The 26751-nt window shown below is 49.6% G+C and overlaps 1 protein-coding gene and 1 pseudogene across 1 annotated transcript; both read right to left on the bottom strand.

Moving 5' to 3' along the window:
• Positions 1–4904: 4904 nt before the first annotated feature.
• Positions 4905–5837, bottom strand: LOC132087184 (olfactory receptor 14A16-like). The gene has a single exon (XM_059493214.1). It carries the CDS (start codon positions 5835–5837, stop codon positions 4905–4907), a length of 933 nt encoding a protein of 310 aa, XP_059349197.1.
• Positions 5838–14439: 8602 nt separating this feature from the next.
• LOC132087182 (zinc finger and SCAN domain-containing protein 2-like) overlaps positions 14440–26751 on the bottom strand; it is a 79771-nt pseudogene continuing 67459 nt past the window's right edge.

Raw genomic sequence — 26751 nt, 5'->3', positions numbered from 1 at the left:
AGTGACTGAAACAAAAGTGAGGGTGAAAGGGAACAACTGGAACCATGTGGGGCACAACTGGTTCATACTGGCAGAGACTGGGAGCACACTGGGCTCATCTTTGGATCACACTGGGAGGAGCTGGACTAACACTGGGAAGGTCTGAGAGCGACTGGGAACACACCTTGCACATCATCCCCCATACTGGGGGTGACTGGGAGCACGCTGGGAGCAAATGGCATCGTACTGGGACTGACTGGGTTGATCTAGCTGGAGGCAACTGGGACCATACTTGACCAATCACTGTGAGTGATTGGAAGTAACTGGGATTATACTGGAACCATACTGGGAGTGCTGGCATGTGACAAGGATCATACTGGAGGTTACTGAGCTCATATTGGTGTTGAAAGGGAGCAACTGGGATCACACCTTGGGCTACTGGGAGCAACTGAGAGAAATAGGATCATGCTACAAGCAAATTGGAGGAACTGGGAATGACTGGATGCATGATGGATGCAACTGGGATATACTGGGCATGACTGAGATGATACTGGGATAACAGGTAGATTCCTGGGATCACTGGGGAGTATGGGAAGGACCATGGACATGCTGAGGGCAACTGGAATATACTGGGAGTGTCTGTAATCACACTGGTGATCACTGGGAACAACAGGAACAATGCTGGGGAGAACTGGGACCCCATGCTGGGGGACACTGGGAGTGAGTGGGAGTGACTGGGTCTATACTGAGGAACTGTGGTCATGACTGGGACCATGCTGGGAGGGACTGGGATCATATGGGGAGTGATGGGGATAATACAAGGGACAACTGGGTTCAGCTGGGATCACACTGGAAGGAACAGGGAGCAACTGGACCCATGCTGGGGGAACTGTGATCATGCTGGGTCATACTTGGAGCAACTGAGACGGCACTGAGGGTGACTGGGAGTGGCTGTGAGCAACTGGGATCAGGCTGGAAGCAACTGAGGACAACTGGGACTAATTGGGAACATGCTGGGAGTAACTGGAATACGCTGAGACTGATTGAAACCCAGTGATTTATCCCCAGCGTAGTGGGGATAAATGGGAGCAACTGGAACCACACTGGAATGATAATGGGAGCAGCGGTGCCCATGCTGAGCTCATACTGGAACTGACTGCCATCAGTCAGTTCCAGTATGACTGGAAAAGTATTAGGAGTATCTGAGAATGACTGGGATCCTACTGGAATCAGACTGAGAGTTACTGGAAAGGTGCTGGCTGTGACTGGAACCATGCTGGAGGTGACTGGGAACAACTGGGCCCACACTGGGAGTGACAGGGAGTCACTCTGGGAAGGAATGGAATCATACTGGGAGTGAATGGGTGCAACTGGGATCATCCTGGGAGCCACTGGGATTCCAGCAGGTGAGAATGGATCCTGATTGTGGGGGTACTGGGAGCTACTGGGCCCATGCTGGGAGGAAAATGTGGACACATTGGGAGCAACTGGGATCAACTGGAGGATACTGCAAACATGCTAAGGGGACTAAGGACACAACTGGGGTAACTGGGACCACACTTTGGGCAACTGCTGGAAACTGGGATCATGCTAGAGGCAAGTGGGAGTAAGTGGGAAAGACTGGGATAATTCTCAGGTAACCAGAACCTCACTGGGGCAACTGGGATATGCTGGGATTGTCTGTCACCATACTAGGGGCACTGGAACCACACTGCAAACAGCTGGGACCATGCTGGGGGCAACTGGGAGTGAGTGGGACAATGCTGAGAGGGACTGGGACTATTCTAGAGAAAACTGGGATCATACTGGGAGGAACTGGGAACAACTGGGACTATTCTGGCAGCAGCTGAGATCATACTGGGATCACAGTGGGAGCAGCTGGGTCCATGCTGGCTGAGACTGGGATCACACTGAGGGTGACTGGAGTCATACAGGGATTGACTGGGAGGGGCTGTGGGCAACTGGAATCATGCTGAAAGCAACTGGGAGGAACTGGGAATGACTGGGAGCATGCTGGGAATGACTGGGATATACTGGGAGAGACTGGGAGTCATGAGGATCATACTGGGCACTACTGGGGTCCTGCTGGCATTGACAGGGAACAACTGGGATCCCACTGGGAGTCACTGGCATGATACTGGGAGTGACTGGGATCACACTGGGATTATAGTGGGCGTCAATGGACCCTGACTGGGGTTACTGGGAGCTACCAGGCCCATGTTGGGAGCTGCCTGTGCACACATTGGGAGGAACTGGGAGCAACTGGGAATGACAGGATGCATGCTGGCGACAACTGGGATGTCCTGGCAGTGACTGGGATAAAACTGGGGGCAGCTGAACCACGCTGAGGTAACTGGGAGTGCCTGGAAATGACTATGAGAATGTTCAGGGAAACTGGGGTATGCTGGGAGTGCTGAGACCATGCAGGTGGTGACTGGAACCACACAGGGAGCCACTGGGAGCATGCTGGGGGAACTGGGACCATGCTGGGGGCAACTGGGGGCAAGTGTGAGTGCCTGGGGCCCTGCTGGAAGAGACTGAGATCATACTGGGAGTTACTGGGACTATACTAGGGGCAACTGGTAGAACAGGGAACACACTGGATGAAAGTGGGAGCAACTGGGAGCAACTGGGACCATGTTGGGGACAAATTGCATCATACCGGGGAATGACTGTGAGTGCCTGGGCTCATACTGGGAAGAAGAGGGATCCTGCCAGGAGTGAGGGGAAGTGACCAGGAACATCCTGGGAGTGACAAGGAAACTGGAAGCACACAGGGGCAGCAACTAGGCTCATGCTGGGAGCAGAGCTCCTGGACAGGATAGATCCAGGGCCCAAATCCAACAAGCTGAGGTTTAACAAGTCCAAGTGCCGGGTCCTGCACTTTGGCCACAATAACCCCTGCAGGACTACAAGCTGGGGACAGAGTGGCTGGACGGTGGCCAGGCAGAAAGGGACCTGCAGGGACTGGTGGAAAGCAGGCTGGACATGAGCCAGTGGTGTGCCCAGCTGGCCAAGAAGGCCAATGGCTCCTGGCCTGACTCAGGAATGGTGTGGCCAGCAGGAGAAGGGCAGGGATTCTTCCCCTGTGCTCAGCACTGATTGGGCAGCAACTCAAGTGCTGTGTCCAGTTCCGGGCCCCTCAAATTTAGGAAGGACAAGGAGGGGCTGGAGCATGTCCAGAGAAGGGCAAAAAGGCTGATGAGGGGTCTGGGATTGTTTATCCTGGAGAAGAGGCAGCTCAGGTGAGACAAGGTGGTGTCAGGGCACAGGTTAGACTTGATGATCTCCAAGGTCTTTGCCAACCTTCCTGCTTCTGGGATTCTCTGAAAGCACCATTGGAGCAGTTGTAGGATGAGCCCAGGCCCTCCTCTGCAGAAGTTCCAGCAGCCCAGGTCCCTGAGCTTCTCCTGCCAGCTCTAAAGCCCATCCTGTCAGTCCTGCAGAGCCTCTGCAGCTCCTCCTCACTGCCCAGAACAGGGAGCCCCAGAGCCAGACACAGCAGCCCAGATGTGCCCCCCTGGCCTGGGGTGCCTCTGGCAAGGGAGCAGCACGAGGAACTGCAGGAGCCTGCAGACAATTCCTGCAGCACTTGTAGGATGATCCTGCTGCCCAAGGGACGTTCCCATGGGGCCAAGTCAGGAACTGCAGTGGGGAGTGGGGCCAGAGAGGAAAGGGCAAACAGAGATGGACTGTTTGCAGGGGAGGGAACAGGGCTGGGCAATGGGAAGACGTGTGTATCAGGAAGAGGAAAGAAAGCAAAGGTGAAGCGAAGGAAATGCTCAGGGCAGTTTGGGGATGGCTGCCAGGCAGCCCTGGCTCTAAGCAACAGCGCCTGCAGTGGGACAGGAAACTCCCAGCTGATGGGAACAAACTTTCTGGCTGACTGCAGAGGCCAGGACAAAGCTGAGTGGTTTCCCTGGTGTCCCCCAGCCCTTGCTGGCCCAGGGGCTGATGGCATTTGTGCTCCCTCAGGTTCATGGCCCCCCAGCCACAGCATGGGGGTGCTCCTGCATGCTCTGTGCAATGCAAACAGGGGCTGCTGAGCCAGTGCTGCTGTGTCTGTGCCTGCAAAAATGAGGCACTTTTGTGAGCTGGGGGAGAGGCCAGGGCTGCAGAGGGGGGATGTTGTTGGCAGGTCCATGAGGACGCTCTGGGACACTGCCCTGGGCTGTGCAGCGCACTGGGGATGGGTCAGCCCCTGCTCTGCTGCTCCTTCCCATCTCCCCCAGGGCCCTTGCAGAGCCCCAGCCATGCTGTTTGCCCCCAGCCTGCCCACAGCCAGCCTGGGGCTGCTCACAGGGGTTTTCTGTGCTGAGCATTAGCCTGGCAGTGTTCTTGAGAGAGCCTGGGCAAGGAGCCTGGAGCCCCCAGGCCCCGGGCTGAGGCGTCAGCGCTGCCCCAGAAGTGCCCATGGCCTGTCCCTGCTGCAGCTCTGGCACTGCCACCCCCAGGGCTGTGCCTGGCCCCGAGAGCACTCAGGCCCTACAGCAACACCAGGGCCACCAGGGCAGCGGGGAAGGGCCATGGTAGCAGCACTGGCAACACCAAGTGCTGCTGCTGGGCACAGCTGCTGGGCCAGCACTGATCTCCCCCCAGCTCTGCACACAGACATTGCTGCTGCAGCTCCAGAGAAAGCAACAAAAGGGCATCTCTGCAGAAAACTCTGGGAGAGAATTTTCTGCAGAGAAAAATGCTGGGAGATCCTTTAGTTCATTTAAAGCCACCAAGAGCACAGCCCCTCATTTACATAGTCTGTGGCAACAGGGAAAAGGGAGAGAAACACAATGAGAAATGGCAGAAAGCGGATTTATGTTGTGGAAATTATTAAAAACGTAAAACAAAGTAAAATATCCTTCAAAATGAAATCAGTAAGTATCAAAGATGATTTTATTAGAAGTGATTTGCACAAATTGGCCGGCAGTTTAATGTTTTTGAAACCATCCAGTCATCAATCTCCACAGTGCAGCCTTGAGCTCCTGGTTCCTCAGGCTGTAGATCAGGGGGTTCAGGGCTGGAGGCACCACTGAGTACAGAACTGACAGAGCCAGATCCAGGGATGGGGATGACATTGAAAGTGGTTTCAGGTAGGTAAAAAATGAGGTGCTGTTAAACAGCGAGACCACAGCGAGGTGAGGGAGGCAGGTGGAAAAGGCTTTGTGCCGTCCCTGCTCAGAGGGGATCCTCAACACAGCCCTGAAGATCTGCACATAGGAGAAAACAATGAACACAAAACAACCAAAGAACAGAAAAGCACTACCCATAGGAGGACCAAGTTCCCTGAGGTAGGAATTTAAACAGGAGAGCTTTAGGATCTGGGGGATTTCACAGAAGAACTGGCCCAGGGCATTGCCATGGCACAAGGGCAGGGAAAATGTATTGGCCGTGTGAATCAGTGAAAAGAGAAAAGCACTGGCCCAGGCAGCTGCTGCCATGTGGGCACAAGCTCTGCTGCCCAGGAGGGTCCCGTAGTGCAGGGGTTTGCAGATGGACACGTAGCGGTCATAGCACATGATGGTCAGGAGGAAATATTCTGCTGAGATGAAGAACAGCAAGAAAAAGACCTGTGCGGCACATCCTGTGTAGGAGATGTTCCTGGTGTCCCAGAGGGAATTGTGCATGGCTTTGGGGACAGTGGTGCAGATGGAGCCCAGGTCGCTGAGGGCCAGGTTGAGCAGGAAGAAGAACATGGGCGTGTGCAGGTGGTGGCCGCAGGCTACAGCACTGATGATGAGGCCGTTGCCCAGGAGGGCAGCCAGGGAGATGCCCAGCAAGAGGCAGAAGTGCAGGAGCTGCAGCTGCCACGTGTCTGCCAATGCCAGCAGGAGGAAGTGCCTGATGGAGCTGCTGTTGGACATTTGTGCTGTCTGTGCATGGGTATCTGTAAGAAAAGTAATCATGGAATAGTTGGGTTTGGGGAGGACTTGAAACATCCCAGCACAGCTTGGAGGCACTTTCCCCCCACTGCCTGCCCAGGGCTCTGCTGCCTGGAGTTGTCCCTGCCAGCAGCTGCTTCCCTGTGCCCAGGGCTGGGCCCTGCCAGTGCTGCCAGAGCCCAACCCAGCCCTGGGGGCTCAGCTCTGCCCTGCAGACCCCTCCCAGCTCAGGCACTGCCCAGGGGCAGCTCTGGCTCTGCAGGCTCTGATGGCAACATCAGAGCAATGCTGAGGAGGCTGGAAAAGCAACACGGATGCTGCCTCTAAGGGGCCCTGGGCTGATTTCTGCCATTGCGTGGTTTAGTACCATCTTAGAGAAATTTTTTTCTTTTCCTCATCCTGAACTGAGAGAGGAATACTTATGTGCATTTGCCCATCCAGGCCACCCACAGCAGTAGATTAAAAAAGCAGGATTTTCCCTTCTATGCAGCCCCTGCCTCACTGTGCTCCTTGTAAAATCTACTTATAAATGTTCTGCAGTGAAATGTCATGCTGTGAGCAGACCTGAACAATGCAGCATCATCACCACAGGAGAACTCTTCCAAGCCGTACCAGCTGTCTCCTCCCACCCAGATCTTGTCCCCCAGTGCTGGGAGCAGATGCCAGGGCTGGCTGAGAGCTGTCCCTGGCAGGCAGCAGAGTCCCTGCCCCAGCGCAGTGCCCTGGGCTGCAGGACCCTGCTCTGCAGGACAGCCCTGGGCACCCCTGGGTGCTCTGCACAAGAGACAATCAGAGAATGTACTCACAGGGTCTGTAGGCATTGGGATGTTCCAGCTTTAGGAGATGGCTCCAGGAGCTGCAGCTGCATTGTCCTGCAGCCAGAGGTTCCTGTGCCAAGGGCTGGCAGTGATTCTGCCCCAGGCACTTCTCAGCACCTTCCCAGCCCTGACTGATTGAAGCTCTCTGTGCCTCTGTGCTATGCCCAGGGTGGCTGCAGGCAGTGCCCCAGCCCTGCTGGGCTGGCAGATGAGCTGCTCATCAAGAGAAATGTGCTTTTGAAGCTCTTCTTGGTTACAGGAGCTGCCTCTGTGCCAGGAGCCCAGCCCAGCTTAGCAGCACAGACACAGCACAAGGACTTTAACGAGCCTCTGGGGCTTTGTGCTCAGGCCCTGAACATCAGTCCCTGAGAGGGAGCTGAAGAAACCTCTCCAGAACTCCAAGGCAGAATTCAACTCCAAAGTTTCTTGGACTTTTCATGGGTCCCACCGAGGGACATGACTGAGAAAGTGTCCCCAGGCCCCAGGCTGAGCAGAGAACTGGAGGCAGTGATGACACGTGTGAGGACAAACAGAAGCCAAGTCTTGGTGCCCTGCGTCACAGCAGCAGGGTCTGTGCCACCAAGGGCTGTGAGGAGACACCTTGTCCTGAGGCCCTGGGGCCTCCTGGCACAGCTCCAGCCAGGCTGGGCACTGTCAGCCCCTTGTCCTGCCCTCAGCATCCCCCCCTAGCCCACATGCCAGTGGCCTCAAGGATCTGCTGGAAGGAGTCCCTGGGGAGCCTTGCTCAGGAATTGCTCTGGGGGTTCCTTAATGCTCCCTGCAGGGACTGTAGGTTTTTCAAAGGACTTGGGGGTTTGGCTTTTGCCTTGGAGTCTCTGAGATGTTTGTGCAATCATGGCCTCCAATTATCTGCTGTAATTAGTCCCTGGAGATGCTTTGTCAGTAACAACACTCAGTGGGGCTCAATAATACTCAGGGTACTTCAGTTATTTTAAGGAACTTGGTGTTTCCCTTTTGATAGAGACTCTGTGAGTGGTTTGTGCAATCACAGCCCCAATTATCTGCTTTAACGAGTCCCTTGAGAGCTTTGTACTGACACTCAGTTGTGCCCATTAATACTTTGAGATACTCCAGTTTTTTAAGGTACTTTATGGATTTAAGAATACTTTTTGGTACTTTTAAGTATTTTCCTTCCCACACTGAGTCTCTGAGAGGTTTTTGTGCCATTCTGGCCTCCAATTCTCTCCTCCAAGTAGTCCATGAGGATCCCGTGTTGGGTATCTTCCTCCTTTCTCTTTTACAACAAAGATGGAACTGAAAGAATTTTGTAAGATTTTCTAAAAGCATCCAAACAAACACGGGACAATTAACAACACAACAACAACCACTAAAATAATTAACAGTCCTCTTTTAGCTAGAAATGATCCAACCCTTTAGTCCCTTGTATTGAAAAAGTTTATTGAACCAGTCTTTGTTTTCCATTTGAAACTTCTTGAAACCTTCCTTCAGTACCTGATTGCTCCTGTGGATTGATTTGCTGTGGCTGGAGAGGTTCATGCAACACATGGCTCAAGATTCTAAACAGCCGTTCCCATGTGCCCAGAGTAAAAACTCTATCACTGTTCTGCAAGGTGGCATGTCTGATGGTGTCTATGTCTTAGAGCAGGCCACTCAGTGTGAGGGAGGTAGCATTGGTTTGCTTACTTAACAGGCACCCAAGACGGTCTAATTGTCCTAAAGCTTTAGCTGCAGCCACCCAAGGTAGTCCACATTGGGGTTGCTACCATCTGACATCTGGATTAAAGCTTTCAAAGGCATCTCTTTGATATCATCCAATACTTCTCTGGGGGTACCTGCTGCTTGATCATCTGGTAGGCTGTGTTGTCCTTCTCCAGCTAGATGGTTGATTGTCAATTCCTCCCTTGCCTCATTATTAGCATAGTCTGCTATTAATTGATTTAGTAAACACTTCCATCCCCCTTCCCACATAGTCATAATATATTTTTAATCATAGGGGGTTAAGACATGCGCTGTAAACATGGCCCTCATTAGGCCATTAAAACAAGGTCAGTCCTTCCTATGGTCTTTAGCTGCCCTACACAGATCCTTGACTTCCCCATAAAGCAATGGCTGATACCGGGGATTCTGCCATTTTCTTTTATACGGGGCGAACGAGGAGTTTTGAGGCTATTTGCCAGTCTCCTTCTTTAACTGCTTCTTTCCAGATCCTTTCCTAGGCACCTTCTGGGGTTGAGGGGCGAGGTGGATCTGGGAAATCCAAACTGCATTCTGGGGAGGAAGAATAACTTGGAGGAGAAACATTCAGATTAGAAATAGTGCGACAGTTGGGCTTAGTATCTTTGACCATGGGGGTTATATTTTTGCCAGAGGGTGTGGCAGAGGGCACTGCCATTTTTTCAGATGTTAGGGAGGAAGGGCCTTGATTTAGGATGGTGGACTTCTGGGGTTGGGTTCTGGTGGCATGGCCCAGGGTGAAGGTGGAATGATTGACAGTGAGGCATGACCCACAGTTGTGGCAATGGAGTCTGGAGGTTCATTCAGGGCAGAAGAGAAGGTTGTGGTAGCCAGAAGTGGAGGAGCCAAGATGGAGGGAGGATTGTCAGGCTCAGGAGCATCTGGAAAATTTTTAATGATCCACCTCATGATTAATTTCAATTTGTTCTTTGAAAATATTATGTCATGATCAGTGAGAATTAAGCATCCATATATGCTCCTTTGTACTTTGGACATCTTGCTGCCCATTTTTCTCTTTCTCTGCCTTATGGGGAAGAGCCACTGGAACACCTCAAATCAATTATGGGACGTGGGTGCATATTGTAAAAACAAAGTGGCCAAATGGGCATTAAATGTCTTGTGTTTCCCCAAACCCACCTGCAATCCTACGCAGGTGAAACCATCGTTGTCCCCGCCGATCCTGGGCGAGGTCCCTTGAACAATGATGAATCTGCCAGCCCGGCATAATCCAAAATCCCAGGGAGCACTGGCCTATCCATCAGCCAACCCCAGCGGACATGACTGAATGTCAGGGTCTCTGTTCGGGTGCCAGATATCACAATGAAGGTGACAAACCTTTCGGGTTCCCCAACTTCAGGGCAAGGGTGGTGAAAATGAAAAGGAGCAGATGCTGGGGAAGATGAAACAGGAAAGCCTTATAAATATGATTGCCTGGCAAGAGATTTTGAGAATATGGAAACTATAAGTGAGACTGAAATGAAAGCAAGCTTTGAGATACCAAGCCTTAGTTACTGAACAATTGGAAAACAATGGTATGGCCAGCTGAAGGTAATCTTCTTTTGATTAAACAATACCCTCTCCTTGCAGACAGGTCCAAGGGTCAGAGCAATCCTACTACCTTGGCAGAAGGGGTCCAAAGAGTGGATTTTAGGATTTAAAATGTAACACAGTATGGTAATGTAATGATTCTTATAGGCTGTATGTAATGATATAAGATTTGTGTCTTGTACTAGATTGTTTAGTGCACAAACAATTAGAATATGCAGCACAAAAGAAGATTTTTGTATTGTAATGGGAACTTCCCTCCTCTTTCGGGCATCCATTTTGGGTGCCTCTTTCGAGCTCCTCTTTCAGGCCTGCTCGGATCTCTGGCTGGCAGCTCCAAACAAGGCCCCTGTACCCACACCCTTTGCAATAAACCACAAGTTCCAAGACCTGGCTTCAGAGATGTCTCGTCTCTGTCTGTCCCAACCATCCTATTCCCCAACGCTCCTACAAGCAGGATCAATGGAGTTGCCCAAAAAAAAACTTTAGTAACAGGGTGAAAAAAATAAACATGGAGAAGTCGAGCACCGTACGAGGGATGGTATTCCAAGACCTGAGATAAAGGCAAAGCAACAACATGTACACTTGAGGGTAGAACACTCTAGAACAATAACCATATAGGGGAAACAAGTAACCAGTAGGGGAGGAGAACTTGGACAACTAAGCATAGCAACACTAAAGGCTTATGGGGGAACTCTTAAACTCACCCTAAGCTAAACAAATGATTCCCAGTGCTTGAAACCTCATGCCCACTTCTTCTGGGGTGAAATTGGGTTGACTCTGAGTTACAGCTGGGCTACCCCCCACACCGCTGCTTTGCTCTGGCTCCTTTGGTCCATGTGGCCCAATAGAGCCACAATGATGTCCTTGCTTCCACGAGGGTCCACAGGGTCACAATGGCCCCTTGGATCCATGGTACCAACAGTGTCACAATGATCTCCCTGGTTCCACAAGTTCCTACAGTGTAACCATGCCTTTTGGTTCCAAAACACCCCACAGTGTCAAAGTGGTCTCCATAGGAAGAAAACAACTGAGCCCAGGGGCAGATGAGAGGCAGTCACCAGAGGCTGAGGCTAGCCAGACTTGACTGTATTGGCAGATTTTGTTTGGGAGCAACCCTTGGATATAGGGAGTTTTAGAGGTGGAATCCTAATTTCGGCCATGGGAGCCTAGACAAGAAAGACAGTTCTTTTAGATGGGAAGGAAATGCCAGAGACCCAGTGCTTCAAAGTCAGATGGGAAGTGACCCTTGGCATATCAAATTCAGTGGGACCTGTCAGACAGTCCCAGGAGGCCAAACAAGGCAGACCTGTTCCATGTTCCCTTGATTTCATGAGTCTCCAGACTGTCACAGTATTCTCCTTGATTCCATGAGGTCTTGCAATGTCACAATGGCTTCTTGGTTTCATGAGTGTCACAGGGTTCCCTTGCAGCCCTGCATGGCTCCATGCAGCCCTGCTGTGTCACAATGGCTCCTTGCTTCTCTGGGCCCCAACATTTGATTACTGATCCTTGCATCCATAGGGCCCCTGAGCTGCAGAACGGTCTCCTTGATTCCATGAGGCATCATGGGGTCACAACTGACCCATGGCTCCATGAGGTTCTGTAGTGTCACTGTGGTTGCTGTCAGAGGCTGGATGAGATTGATGTCCCGAGACACCTTGGGGATGCTCAGAATGCCCGTGTGGGGCCAGGGCCAGGTCAGGCCTTGGTTTGTGGTGGGACAGAGCCCCACCCCCAGCCCTGGCCTGGCAGAGCTGTCAATCACATAGCAGAGGCTGTGCTAACCCCACTTTGATTGGCTGAGCTGTCAATCAATCACACACTAGCAGCTGGTGCCTACCCTGATGCTATTGGGCAAGCAACTGGCAGTCCCACCCCAGGAGCGGGCCAATGAAGGCCCAGGGGGTTAAAAGCTGGTACACGAGGCCAGCCCAGGGTCTGGATCCTGCCTTCTCCTGGCGTTCCTCTGTTAGCGATGCTGGAACCCCTGCAGTTGGTGCCCATGTGTGTGTCTTTCTATAGATCTGCTGTCTTTCTGTCGTTCTCTATTTCTTTTTCTAATCCTACTTACCAGGAACATTTATGGGTAACTTCACGTGTTAAGGGTAAAAGAATTTTAGGTTAAATGTGTGGGAATCCAGGCCACAGGGAATATTTCTCTGTCTGCTCTGAGGGGTTCTGTCCCCCAGAGAAACACTGCCTTTCACCTTTGCCCTTGGAGAGGACTTCCAAGACTCTGAGATAGAGTAGAATTTACCAATTTGTGAAACAGATAATAGAGAGTAGTATAGTATGTCAGTTGGGTGAGAAATTTAGGTTTTGGGATTTTTAGTATGGTGTAGAAAGGCAGCAAGATGGAGGAATTGGGGTGTAGTCCCTGTATTCTTCATCTACTCCATTTTCTGCAGTGTTGGTGGCACAGGGTGATTGGTCAAGGAAAGCACAGTGCAGAGGTTATGTGGACAGTCAAGGAATGAGTTATTGGTAGATAAGTAGAAATAAGATACATTTTAAGAGTTCATTGGATGACACAACTTTAAAAGACCTTGAAACTGTACATTTTAGAGCCATTTTGAGGTGTTTTTTCCAGCCTGCTGAGCCTCGTGTGGACAGCAGTGCAAACTTTAGATAAGATAAAAATAAGCAAGAGGCTGAAGATAGAAAAATTCCTTTGCATCTCCTTTTATCTGGCACAGAACTGCTACAGGAGGGTTTCCGCCATCCAGGGAGCCCCCAGAAAGGCCCAACATAAAACAAACATCAATAACTGGTGCCCTAAAAATGTTTGAAATAAGTTGGCTTTTTTCCATAAAGTTGTTTATTGAAGGGTGTTGTCTTAATTAGCCAATCATGTGAAATGTCTTGATTAAATGACCAATGAGGTCCACCTGAAGCAAACAAAGATGTAAAAGTAGATGATTGAATAAATGGGTAGGTTTTAGCCCTTAGCCTTCTGATGTGAGGCTGTGTAATCTCTGACTCAGTGGTGACATTTGGGGATCCTTTCTGCACTTCATGACCTAACTGGAGCTTCTCTAATATTAAACTTTGCCTGAAGCTCCCACTGTGCCCATGACAGGAACCCCTGTGATTGTCTCGGACATCCCGGCTCTTTGGCAGCTTGGGGACTCCTGGGATGTCACCATGGAGCCCCCGTGAGTGCCTGTGACAGATCGGTGCCTTTGCAGCCCAAGGTCCCCTGGGATGTTACCATGGAATGGCTATGACTGCCTCTGACCACAGGGCTCTTTAGCATCCTCAGAAAGCCCTGGGAGGTGTCCATGGAGCCCCAGATTCTGCCAGTGACATTCCAGCTCTGGAACAGCCTGGAGACTCTTGGAAAGTCCCCATGGAACCCCTCTGAGAGCCTGTGACAAACCTGATCCTTAGCAGGCAACCATCACCAGCCCCCTGTTGCTATGGTCAGTTTCCATGGCAACCATCACCAGGATCCTGTTGCTATGGTCAGTCCCTTGGCGGCTCCATGGAGGCCCCATGCCAGGGGTGGTTGCCATGGACACCAGCTCAGGCCTGCATCCATGGCAACCATTGGCTGTCCCATCCCCAGGCTCATGGGATCCCAGAACCACAGAATTGGCTGAGCTGGGAGGGACCCATCAGGATCCTCCAGTCCAACTGCTGGCCCTGCCCAGGACACCCCAACAATGCCAGACTGGGCCTGGCAGCGCTGTCCAAATGCTGCTGCAGCTCAGAGAGCCCTGGAGCTGGGACCCTTCCCTGGGGAGCCTGGGCAGGGCCCCAGCAGCCTCTGGGCAAAATCCTTTTCCTGACATCCAACCTGAGCCTGCCCTGACTCAGCTGCAGCCGTTCCCTCCACTCCTGTCCCTGGGCACCAGAGGGGAGAGGTTCCCACAGCCCCAGCCAGGGACCCGCTCTCAAGGCTGTTGCCATGGCCACCAGGGCTGGGACCAGCTGGGATGCTCGGTTTCCATGGGCCGGGGTTCAGGAATGGGATTCCCCAATTTCCTGCTCCTGCTAAAACCGTGCTGCCCTCGCTGCCCTCCTGCCTCCCATGGAAAGCACAAAAGGCAAAGACCACAGGCTGGGATAAGAACAATTTATTTGGAACAGCAACGAGATAAGGAATAAATGGAACAGAAACAATATTGACAACAGAAAGGATAAACAAAATTGTTTACAGGGAAAACGAAAACACAAGTCACTGGGTCTGTCTGGCCACAATTTCCCCTTCCTGTAAAGGACACCCTTCTCCTCATGGAGATAGAGTCCCTTTCCTGCCCCTGGCAATGACCTGAGGTAGGGGTGATTGTAATGACAGGGCCATGGCCAGATCCTCATGTTTTTCAATGCCACATCATGTCACTGGGAGGGGCAGGACAAGAGACTGGTGTCTTCCCCACATGGATCACATGGAACATGGATCACCAGGGCTCTTCCCAACGTGGATCCTCCAATGATGGATGAAGTTGGGGCAGTGCACAAAACTCCTCCTGCACTTGGTGCACTGGCAGGCCTTCCCTCTACCGGTGCCTTCGTTGGTGACTGGTCAAGGCAGAGCTCTGGATGAAGCTCTTCCCACACTGGGGACACTCGTAGGGCCTCTCCCCACTGTGCATGTGTTGGTGGGTGATGAGGTTGAAGTTGCGCTTGAAGCCCAACCCGCACTCAGGGCAGCGGAACGGCTTCTCATTTGTGCACATCTGCTGGTGCTGGAGGAGATTGGAGCTTCTCTGAAGCCACTTCTGACACTGGGGACACTCGTAGGGCCTATCCCCAGTGTGGATGCATTGGTGCCAGATGAGGGCGGAGCTGTCGCTGAATCCCTTCCCACATTCCCCACACTCATAGGCCCATTCCCCGGTGTGGATCATCTGGTGGTTGATCAGGATGCTGCTCTGCCTGAAGCTCTTCCCACACTCCAAGCACTTGTAGGTCTTCTCCCCATCATGAAGCTGCCCATGGGCCACCAGCTCCAAGGTCTGGCTGAAGCTTTGTCCACCTTCCTGGCACAGGGTGGGTCTTTCCTCCTCAGAATACCCTGGGCTGGCTTCGGAGACCATCTTCCTGTGGAATCTCTGGGGATTTTCCTCCCCATTGGAATTCTGCACTGTGGAGTCACTCAAAATGGCCTCTTCCATGAGGTTGTGCCATGGACATTTTTCCTCCCTGGTCTCCATTCTCAGCTCCTTGTCTGGGGGAGGAAGGACAAGGAGAGGATGGGATTAGCCTCCATGCCACAGGGAAGGGGAAGGAGATCCCCCCACTGCATCCCCAGCAGGACAGGTTTGGCAGCAGCATTGGCCTGCAGCCAGGGGCCATGTTGGGCTGGGAGATGGAGCAGGAGAGAGGGGGAAAGGGGCACTGACTTTTTCCTCCCCTGCCTGGGTGTCACAAGGCTGCTTCCTGTTCCTCGCGGCCTCCTCCTCTATCCAATCAAGGTTTGGTAATGGGAAATCTTTTTCTGCGAAGAAAACAAAGGGTGCGCACATTGTCTTTTGTTCCGGGGGCTGTGCTGGGCTGGGAGATGGAGCAGGAGAGAGGGGGAAAGGGGCACTGACTTCTTCCTCACCTGCCTGGATATCCCAGGGCTCCTTGCTGTTCCTCTCAGCCTCCTACCCTATCCAATCAAGTTTTGGGAATGGGAAATCCTGGCTTGGCAAGAAGAAAAGCGGTGAGTACATTGTCTTTTGTACTGGATTGAAGTCAAACCTGGGGAACAGTCTAAGCGAGAATTACAATTTAATAAGAAAATTTAGATGAAGGCAATGATACAGAAACACTGCCTTAAACTGACAGAGTCAGGATATAATCTGACTCCCTGTTGGTTAGGGTGGTGGCAGCAGTCCCATTAAATGATGGCTGCAGTCCTGTTGGAGTGATGAACATGATTCTGTCGAAACAGTGATCCTGTACAATGTCTGAAGGTCCAGTGGTGGTTATAGAGCTCTTGTCCTCTGGGAATCCAGTAGGCAAGCTGCTCCTGGTGTTGCAAGCCTCAGCTTATATCCATGTAGGAATGCTTGGTTCCTCCCCCTGGGCGCAGCGTCCCACAATGGGATGATGGAATTTTATCAGTCCTGCAGTGACACTCAATGGCCCATTCACAGACGATATCTGCCCAGGAGGGCGTTATCAGGGCTGAGTCATGGAAGAGATAAAGAACACTGCCCCGCCTGTTTATAGCAGTTGATGAAGATGGGGATTGAAAACATGCATTTGGTTACATCTTGCATGGCAACCTTAAACAGTGGGGTAATCCCTGCTCAGGGGGTGAACACCACTCCCCTTACCCAAACTGGCTCAGATGTAAAACCCTCACCCTTGGAAGGCCACACAAACAGGGGACAATGTCACACCCTGCTCCAGGGGAGGTCTCTGTCCCCGTCACTATCTTGTTGTCCCCCACTTTTCTCTTTCTTTCCATCACTCTCTCTACCTCACATTTACTATTCAATAAAATCCACTTTGGATTTGGTCTCGTTAGCACTTAAACAGGGGCAGAGGCATCTCTCCAACAATTTTCTTAACCAGACTGTGACATTATTTTGGCACAGTGAGTTTAGGCACTGTCTGACTTCAAGTGCGTTTGACAAAAGCATGGTTCCCTCCTCTGAGGAGGCTGTGGTTTTTTAATGGATGAACTCTTAGAAACTTGGATGCAGGTTCCTCTGAGCAACTTTTGGGAGGACTGATGAGGAAAATGGCTGTTGTAGGTGGCCAGTGAAAAAGTAAATATTTTGTTGCTCTTCCTTGAAAAGTTTGTTTATATCACTGGAGGAAAGGGAGCAAATGTTACCAGCGAGTACTGATAAGGTTCATTCACCCCATGATGAGGAACACAAGGCTGCTGAAAGTCCCACAAGAAGCCCAGCTCATGTAGCTAAATTCCCAAGTAAGTCCCAAATTCTCAGGCTTGGGGGCTTTGCCAAATGCGAGAACCATTTTTCTCTTCATCCCTTTCACATTTGTGACAGCTACACAGAGCTTCCCCTTCCTTTTAATAATCTGTATTGGGCCAAATTTCCACTTTTCTTTCATCAGAACCTGACATCAGCTGAGCTGGAGCTGTGCAGCAACCAATGAAACTTGGAAGTGCCACAGAATTGCTTCTATTGTTGGTTTATTATTATTTGGGATTTGTTTGCATTTTCATCACATGTAACTTGTGGAAAATTCAAATATTCATCAAAGTTATTTATGCAGAGGTAAGTTTGATTTCTACCAAGTTTTTTTTCCATTTCCCAGGAGATGCTTGAGGGGTGTCTGTGCCTCTCACCCTGGGGTATGCTTGGGAGGAGCTGGGGGGGGTTGTCACTGTCCCTGCCACCCCAGGCCATTCCCCAGGGGGTCTCTATCATTCTCACCCCAGGGAATGCCTGGGGGATCTCCCTCCCTCTCACCCCTGTGCCAGGGGTTGCTTGGGGCAGTCTCTGTCCCTCTCCGCCCAGGGGATGCTCAGGGGTCTCTGTCCCCTCACCCTGGGGGATGCTTGGGGTGGTCTTCCTCCCTCTGGCCTCAAGGAATGACTGTGCAGAGCTGGGGACCAGGGGCTCTGTGTCCCTCTCACCGCTGAGGGTGCTCGGGGCTGGGGGGGCTCTCCGACCTTCTCATACCTGCGGAGGCTGGGGGGTCTCTGTCCCTCTCAGCCCTGCTGTGACCCCACCCAAACATCATTGGGGTCAGAGGGACAGAGACACCCCCAAACCCCCAGAAGGGCTGAACCTGGGATTTGGTTTGGGGCTGAGAATTTAGGAAGGGGCTGGAATTGGGGCTTGGATTGGAGGTGGGGCTGAAATTTGGACTAGAGCTGGGATTGGGGTTAAAGCTAGACATGGGATTGGCTTTAGGGCTGGGGTTGGGATTGGGTCTGGGGCTACAGGGGTTTGGGATTGCTATGTGATTAAATACAGAACTGTGAGTGTGTTTAAATGTGGAGCAAGATTGAGACCAGGATCAGGGTCAGGTTTGGGACTGCGCTCACCCAGAGTGGGACAGGGGAGATGTCATGGTGGGAAAGTTTGGGGAAAATTCTGGTTTGGGGAAAAACAAGGTGTGAATGCCTTGGGTTGGGGATCCTTCCCACCCAAGTCCATCTCTAGAAGTCCCCTGATGTCCAAAAATGATGAGTAAATAAAAAAAAGCCACCAGGAGTGTCTCATTTTCAGTCTCATCCCTCATGGTTCTGGTGGTCCCCTGTCTCAGGTCTGCTGGGGATCCCATGGGTCCTGGGGATACCTCCTCTCCAGGGTCCTGCATAGGGGTGCTGGAAGATCTTGGCATCCCAGGGTCACCCTCTCCAGCTCCCCTCAATCCAGTCACTTGGAGTTCCCCCTTCTTTCCACCACCCTGTCCTGGTTTAGGGCAAATTTGGTTGAAAACCTCCAAAAGGAATTTGCTCTAGAAAGCAGATTCAACAGCTCCACCCTCAGCCAGTTCGGGAAAACATTTCCTTGGAGAAAAGTGGAAAAAAACTTTATTTACCAGGCAAATCATTCACCAGCACAAAAACTGAACAATATTAAGAAATAAAACCTCCTGCTGCTCCAAAATAGATGACAAACTCTGAAAGTCCCTCCCTAGGTTGTAGCGCTGCGCACTCAGTGTCTTATCAGTGTCTTATCAGCCTCTTATCTGTCCCTCCAGCGCTGGAAATGCCATGGCCCAGGCCCGGCCAGGTGGGCCACAGGTGTGAGCTGCCGGTGGTCTTCTGGGTGTTGAGTCCAGAGCAGGTTTAAACAGCACCAAAGAAAAAGAAAAACCACAGTCCAGGGAACTTCTCTGCCTCAGCGAGCTAAAATCTAACTAAAAGCAAAGGGGAACTCTGTCCTGCTGTCTGTCTGTCCAGGAGCCAGAATGTAGAGGAGTGAGTGCCGTTTCTGAAAACAAACTGCTGCTTCTTCCTCCTCCCATTTGCTCTCAGAACCAGCCTTAAAGGTGCAGAACTCATTTCTGGGCTAAACAGACCGATGGGGTATGAGCATCATGAAGTCACCACAGGACATGCCCCTTTCAGGGTCAGGGGGTCCCGTCCCCGCCTCATCTCCGGGCTGCTGGGGGTCCCCCAGCTCTGGTATCGCCCCTTTCCCTCTCCCTACTCCAGGGGTCCCCCATTCCACAGCCCCAGCTCTCACGGGAATCCCCAAAACCAATGTCCCACCCTGTTGGTACCGGGACATCCTCATGTGGACCCCCCGGGACCATGCTGAGGGGCGATCGTGGCTCCTCTCCCCCTGAAAAAGCTCCTCTTAGGAAGCCCGGAGATATCTGGGGCTCAAGTCCGGGATTTGCCAGCTCCAAACACTCTTGAAAAGAATCCTCCTGGAGACCCCTGGCTGGAGTTTTTTGGGAATTTAGCTACTTGAGCTGGGCTTCTTGTGGGACTTGCAGCAGCCCCTTGTGTGCCTCACCGTGGGGTGAATGAACCTTGTCAGCCTCGCTGATAACATTTGCTCCCATTCCTCCAGTGATTTTAACAAACATTTCAAGGAAGGACAACAAAATATTTTCTTTACAATGTCCACTCGAATGGCCATTTTTTTCATCATTTCTCCCATAAGTTCCCCAGGATGAAGGAGGGACTGAGTCCAAGTTTCAAAGAGTTCTTCCAGAAAAAAACCACAACCTCTTCAGAGGAGGGAACCATGTTGTTTTCAAAGGCACTTGGCGTCAGAGAACAGCACCTAAACACACTGTGCCAAAATAATGTCACAGTCTGGTTATGCAAATTGTTAGAGAGATACCTCTGCCCCAATTAAGGTGCTAACGAGACCAAATCCAAGTCAGATTTTATTGAAATGTAAATGTGAGTTAGAGAGAGTGATGGAAAGAAAGAGAAAAGTGGGGAGAGTAATTGAATGACAGGGACAGAGACCTCCCCTGGGGCAGAGCAAATGTGACATTTTCCCCTGTGTGTGTGGCCTTCCAAGGGTGGGGGTTTTACACCTGAGCCAGTTTGGGTAAGGGGAGTGGTGTTCACCCCCTGAGCAGGGATTAACCCACTGTTTCAGGTTACAATGTAAGATGCAACCAAATGCACGTTTCCAATCCCCATCCTCATAAACTGTTATAAACAGGTGGGGCAGTGTTATCTCTTCCATGACTCAGCCCTGATAACGCCCTCCAGGGGAGATATCTTCTGTGAATGGGCCATTGAGGGTCACTGCAGGACTGGTAAAATTCCATCATCCAATTGTGGGATGCTCTGCCCAGGGGGAGGAACCAAGCATTCCTACATGGATATAAGCTGAGGCTTGCAACACCAGGAGCAGCTTGGCTAGTGGATTCCCAGAGGACAAGAGCTCTATAACCACCACTGGAGCTTCAGAGGAAGACCAGACCCTTCTACAGCATCACTGCTTTGACAGAATCACGTTCATCTCTCCAACAGGACTGCAGCCACCATTTAATGGGACTGCTGCCACCACCCTGACCAACAGGGTGTCAGGTTATATCCTGACTCTGTCAGTTTAAGGCAGTGTTTCTGTATCATTGCCTTCGTCTAAATTTTCCTCTTAAATTGTTATTCTGGCTTAGACTGTTCCCCAGGTTTGCCTTCAAACCAGTACAAAAAACAATATGCTCATCTATTGCTTTCCACCAAAAACAGGATTTCCCATTCCGAAAACTTTGCCAGATGGATGAGGAGGCTGCAAGGAAAAAGAACATGCCCCGGGACTCCCTAGCAGGTGAGGAGGAAAAAGTCAGTCCCTTTTTCTCCCACTCTCCTGCTCCATCTCCCAGCCCAGCACGGCCCCTGGCTCCCGGACAAACCCAGGATCAACACCGTCCTGCTGGGGATACACGGGGGGGATCTGTCAACGGAAGGAGACCCGGACATCAATTAGATCATCACAGGCCCCATTTTATTGATCAGTACAGCAGGTTAAATACAGTTCATAATGAGCTTCATACATGTTGCAAAAGTTGAGCTCAGGATTGGTTAGTTACATATCAGCAACTACGCCTACTTCTACATTCTTATGGTTATATTTTTGATACTTTCTACATATTCTCAGGAAGAATCTCTCTTCCCTATCCTCATGTTGTGGCAAGGGCATTCTGTCCTTGCCTGTCATTGGTCACTGACTGCTGACTTCTCTTTTCAGCTTACTGACTGCTGACTTCCCTCTCTCAGTTTAACCAGCGGCATTATGTCAGTATGGCCTTTCTCAGCTAACCAACTATTAATAAATCTCTCCACATTTCCCCCGTTTTCTTCTTGAGCAAGGAGATTAGTTTGCTAGATTTTTGCTATTGTACAGCTGACCATGTTTTGGACACCGAATGATCAGACAGATTCATGCAACACATTCTCTCAAACTCTTCACATCCATGCCCTTGTGCTAAGAGCAAAAAATCTACAGCAGCTCTATTTTGCAAAACAGCATGGTTAACACTCTGCACATCTGCGGTTAGCATGTCTAAAATTTCTGATGTCTTGTTCAGCTCATCCTTTGCCCAGCATCCTAACTGTTTTGCTAAATTCATAGCTTTATTGGCAGATCCTCCTGGCAAGATAGTTGAAACCACCACCTGTTTGAATGTGCCCCAAAACCGTGGATCTCCTATCTTGCTGCAGTCTAAGTCATGTATGCTACATCTTTTCCTGTTTGAATTTTGACTCAGCTGTATTAGCAAGGACACATTGGGGTGAAACAATGACAATTTTCCCAAATACCAGGGTCCACCCTGTGGTTTAGCTGGTATACCATTCCACGCCCTGTCTCCACAAATCAAAAATATTCCTGTGGGTAATTTCAATGGTGCCGTGATATTTGTGCCGTTACATTGACTCTAATGCTGCTGAGAGAATTTACTCACATTCAGGGATGAATCTAGGGTGGCCCATGTTTCTTTAGGTTGGTTTAAATTCTGAGCATCTGAAAATTTGAAGCTAAACCATCCGCCAGCTGTAGTGTTAGACATACTGGCATTTGTACTTCCAAAAAGATCCAATTCCTCAGGAGGAGAATGCAAAGAGGTGTTAAGTGATTGGATTAGTAAGCATTGACGATAGCCATCACTCTGACCTGCAGTATACTCTTGTTGTACTGGCAATGTGATGTTTGATATGTTAGACATACATAAGGTTCGATTATTTATCAAACTGCAAAATTCTCCAGGAGACCACACCGGAAGTCCCACCAGGCATGTTCAAAATGGGTTAGTGACTCCTCCAAGACTAAGACAAAGTGATGATTGGTTAGTTTGATTAGCAAATGTCACCCATAAATTTTCTCTTGGTTGACTAAAGTGTGTTATTCCTACTGCTTCACTTGCTACAGCATTGAGCAGTATAATAAGAACAAACCTCATTTTTCTTTCTGCTTGCTTTGTTTTTCCTTTCTTCGTTATCTTTTCCCTGGTTTGCTAGATTGTCTATTGTAAGGCTGAGTCAATTTTTGAATACACTGATCTAATTCCAAATCAGCATCCTTGCTTACAGGTATAGCATGAGGTAGGTTTAAAGGCAAATCAGCTTTACAGAGAGCTGCTATGATGCGTGAGGATATAGTAATTTCAAGCTCTCTAAGTACTTGCTGTAACTTCCACCTCATATATGCTATGGCTACTTGTTCTGCACTCTCATAAAGTTGTAATCCTGACCTTCCTGGTAGGCCAGTACTTTGCTCAAGAGCTCTATACCAGGAAGAATATCGAATCCACTTCCCAAAACAAGAGTGACACCATAAAATTCCTAGTGTCCTCTGTGAATACCAATAAACCTTATTGCAATCAGCACAATGCAAAGCTACCCATGCATAGCATTTATCATTATCCCTTTTGCAAACATAACAAGGAAGCGTATATAGGAAAGGATCAGTATTAAAATTTGTCTCTGTGACCCAATCCAACCAGTTCAATGGTGGTGATTGCAAAGCTTCTTTAGCTTTCTTACTATATGAAGCTAACAGTTCGAGCTCTTTCTTTAATGCAAAGCGTATCTTATCTCGTAATCGCTGTTCTTGTTCTTCAACAGCTACAGCATCCCACCAGGCAGGGTCCCATAGACGTAAAATTGCCCTAATCATAGAAAAGTAATTAGCAATCACTAATAGCCTTATTTAGATGAGGTCATTCCCTTTCTTGCCTTCTTTTTCTTATCTGTCTTCAGTTTTTCTGCTCCTAAATTTACTGGTCCTGTCACTTGCAAACTCAATTTTTGCAACCTTTCAAAAAGTCTAGTGCACTAGCAGTCTAGTGCTCTTTCAGGATTCCCCCTGAAGGGTCCTACAATCGAATGCCGTGTTAAAGGTACTAATTTCCTACACCTTACAGAGACTATGCGTGATTTACTTTGAACCTTAATTCTATTCACAATACATTGTACCTCCCATTGATAATAAGCAAGAATTTTCTGTTCAGGAGACTCATAAAGATTTAAAGCTATATATACATTTTGCCCTGTTTGTCTCCTTAATTCATCTTGCCAACTTTTACCCCACGTGTGTTCTAGCTCACAAGTGTGACACCACAAATCCCATAATAATGATTGTTCTATCCAAAAAGTTCTTTCACAACCCCCACAACGTAGGGCTATCCAGGCAGCACAATGTGGATTGTGACAGTCAAGGCAATGTTCTTTCACTGGATTTGTTTAAGCGAGAAGTTGATAATGAGTCAATAAAACCAATCAGCTCCTGGGCTGTCCAATAGTTACGTGTCAGTGCTCTGTCCACTGCTTCCGAGCACCCCTTCAATTGTAACAGTAGTGGTTGTAGGACTAGAAGCAGTTTCTTCCCCAGTCGCTTCTTGTCCTCCTCCGTAAGGCGATCCACCAGAGGCTGCATCAAAAACAGGTTTAGTCCACTTAGCAGGCACCCACAAAGGTCCTGTAGGTGAGGAAACACAAAGATACCCCCGACCCCAATATAATACTTTTGCAGGTTTTTCCCATAATCCTGTACTTGGGTTCTTATACTTAACCCAGACCTCTGTTTCCTTAGTATTTTCCTGACCTGACCTCGGATGATGTTTAATTTCAGGAGGGGTATCGTCTTCCCCAAAAAATACATAAATGATTAATCACATACAAAACCTTAGCCAAACATGCTTGTGGATCTCTCAAATCTTCATATTTTTCAATATATTGCTTAAGGGTACCATTTGCTCTTTCCCGTAAAGCTTTCCTTAACTGTATCAGTAACTCATACAATCCTTTATTATTCACTTCCTTAATTACTGCTTCCTCTATTTGTCTGACTACTCCTGTGACATACATAGAGTCCGTGACCACATTTAAAGGCTCCTGGAAGTTGGACACTGCCCATACTTCTGCTAACAATTCCAGGGTTTGTAAGCTATCCCTGTGAGTATTGTTCCTTTACCAATTCATGGGTGTGCATAAGACTCTCCCCTTTTAATGGCCATTGCTTAACCATCACCGGTGTATCCGTTTTCCAGGTGAGTGGAATGGGGAAAATCCAAGCAATGGCAATTAACCCAAAGGGTGATGGTTAGTTAACACCACTCCCAATTGTGTTAAAATGTCCCTTCCAATTAAACAGGAAACTGTAGGAGGCAGTTGAACAATTAAAAACACAGCAGATACTTGTTGATTCTCAATGCACACAGACAAAGGAGGCGATCTGCTTGCCAATGTAAATCCTCCTACTCCTGTGAGCATGTTTGATGATGTAAATAGAGGCCAATGTTGTGGCCATGCTTCTGGAGAAATGATGCTGGTATCTGCTCCTGTATCCAATAATCCATAAAAGGTTATGCTTTGATGCCCATAAGTAATTCCAACCTTTTGCTTTGGTCTATTTTGTAAATCCACAGTCAAAAGTGTAACACCAGTAGAGCCAAAACCTTTTTCATTCCGGGTTTGCCCAGTAAATGGTTGTATTCCCGATGTCATTTGTGATAGTGGTACCAGTTGTGTGATGGGTTGTCCTTTTGTAATTTTAATCGGAGGATAAAGGGTGTAAACCATGATTTGTATTTCCCCTGTGAAGTCCGCATCAATAACACCAGTCGAAACAAATAATCCCAACATGGTTGATGAGGAACGTCCTAGTAATAATGCTCCACATGTTTGTCCATTTAATATAAGAGGACCCTTTACTCCAGTTGGTATCCTCTCAGGCCGGTTCGTCATTAGTGTGACGTGTACTGCTGCTGCTAAGTCCAAACCGAGGCTCCCTGCTGTTGCGGGTTGCAGACAGGAGGTGGCAGCGATGTTACGGCAGCAGCTGGTGTCTCCGATGTCACGGTGGCATCTTGTGTCTGTCCCTCATTGCCGCATCGGTAACACTTGATGAATGGTCTCGAGCCTCCTTGCATGACTGCCAGTGAGCCGCTTCGGAGAGGAGCAAGAGCAGCTAACACCTGACTCTGAGTAGACTCTGCTTGCTTTTGTAACCCTAATCCTAATTCCTTTAGGCTTCTGCTACAAATGCCTGTGAAGCTGTTGGCATTAATGCCATTCGCTCTAATGCCTCCTCAATAGTCCAATTTGTCCCTAAAGTAGCTAACACTCTTTGTGTTGCTGGATTGCTATTTTGCAAAGCACACTGCTTCAATAGCGCCCTGCAACACCAGCCCGATCTATAGCAGTAGCTGTTCTATCAATAAAATTTCCAAATGATTCTTCTCTACCCTGTTTAATACCCATATAAGCCGGTAACCCTCCTGGCTCTTTAACCATATCTATTGCAGCACGCACTAGCCGCATAGACTCTCTAAGTTTATCTGCTCCCGATATCATCTGTGCCTCTGTACGCAAAAATGCCCCTAAGCCCATCAGCTCCTCTACTGTTACTCCATGTAATGGATCTCCCTGAGCTCATTGTACAGCAACCGACTCATTAACCATAGCTTGCCAATGTGCATTAAACAATAACTGCTGATGCTGAGTGAATATCAACCGAACTATTCCTCTTAAATCATTAGGGCATAAAACCTGAGTATTAAAAAGATAATCTAGCATTTGCCTAACAGGTTCACTTTTTACTCCAAACTGACTAACCGTAGAACGTAGCTGAGTTAACAGCTTCCAATCTAAGGGAGTATATTCCACTATATTATGCGTAAGGTTCTCCTGTGCATCATACTGTGGTGTGTATGTGACCGGACATGCAAGACTAGAAGCTACTTCCACCGCCTCACCATCCCCCATTTGCATTACTTCTTTCGCCAAAGCAGCCCAACCTTCCCTCCTCTGTTTAGCCATCTCCCCCCATAGACCACGTGTGCCCCTGGGATGGGATCTGACTCTTTAAGGGTGCTATGCTGCTGGCACTTCCGTACAGACACCGAGTTTTCACACGGGGAAGGGGTTGGAGCAGGAGCCGGCTCGCACGGGGGAAATGGCCCCCCCGCCGGAGCCGACTCGCTCGGGGGTAGCGGCAGAGGCAAAGCTGGCGGCGGAGGCAAAGCTGGCTTGCTCCCACCCCCACCATCCAACCCGCCTGAAGCTGGCGGCGGAGGCAAAGCTGGTTTGCTCTTACCCCCACCATCCAACTCACCCTCCCCCTCTGACAAGAAGGGTGCAGACGGTTCCACTGTGCCTATAGGGAAATCCTCCACACCACTTTGCTGGGGACTCTTAGGCATAAATATCTTATTTACAGAAGGTGCTAAGGGATCATCCTCACTACCATACCCTATATTCCTCTTATGAGCTTCTGTCGCCCTTTCTGCTGCCTTTCTCTCAGAGACCTGCTGAAGTAACGTGTTATACACCACCCGCCATAACTTCCCTAATTTCTTCGCTGACTTATCATCGTCTAACACTGTATCCCACAATATTTCCCCAAACTTCTTCCACTCTGCTAGCTCATGAACTGTATGTGGGTTAGCAAAGATACCTTTAGCATGGCCATAAGCTA

The sequence above is a fragment of the Ammospiza nelsoni genome, unplaced genomic scaffold, assembly GCF_027579445.1.
Source record: "Ammospiza nelsoni isolate bAmmNel1 unplaced genomic scaffold, bAmmNel1.pri scaffold_54, whole genome shotgun sequence".
Taxonomy (NCBI): domain Eukaryota; kingdom Metazoa; phylum Chordata; class Aves; order Passeriformes; family Passerellidae; genus Ammospiza; species Ammospiza nelsoni.
Note: the sequence above shows the minus strand (reverse complement) of the source record. Positions and strands in the feature narration are given on the sequence as shown.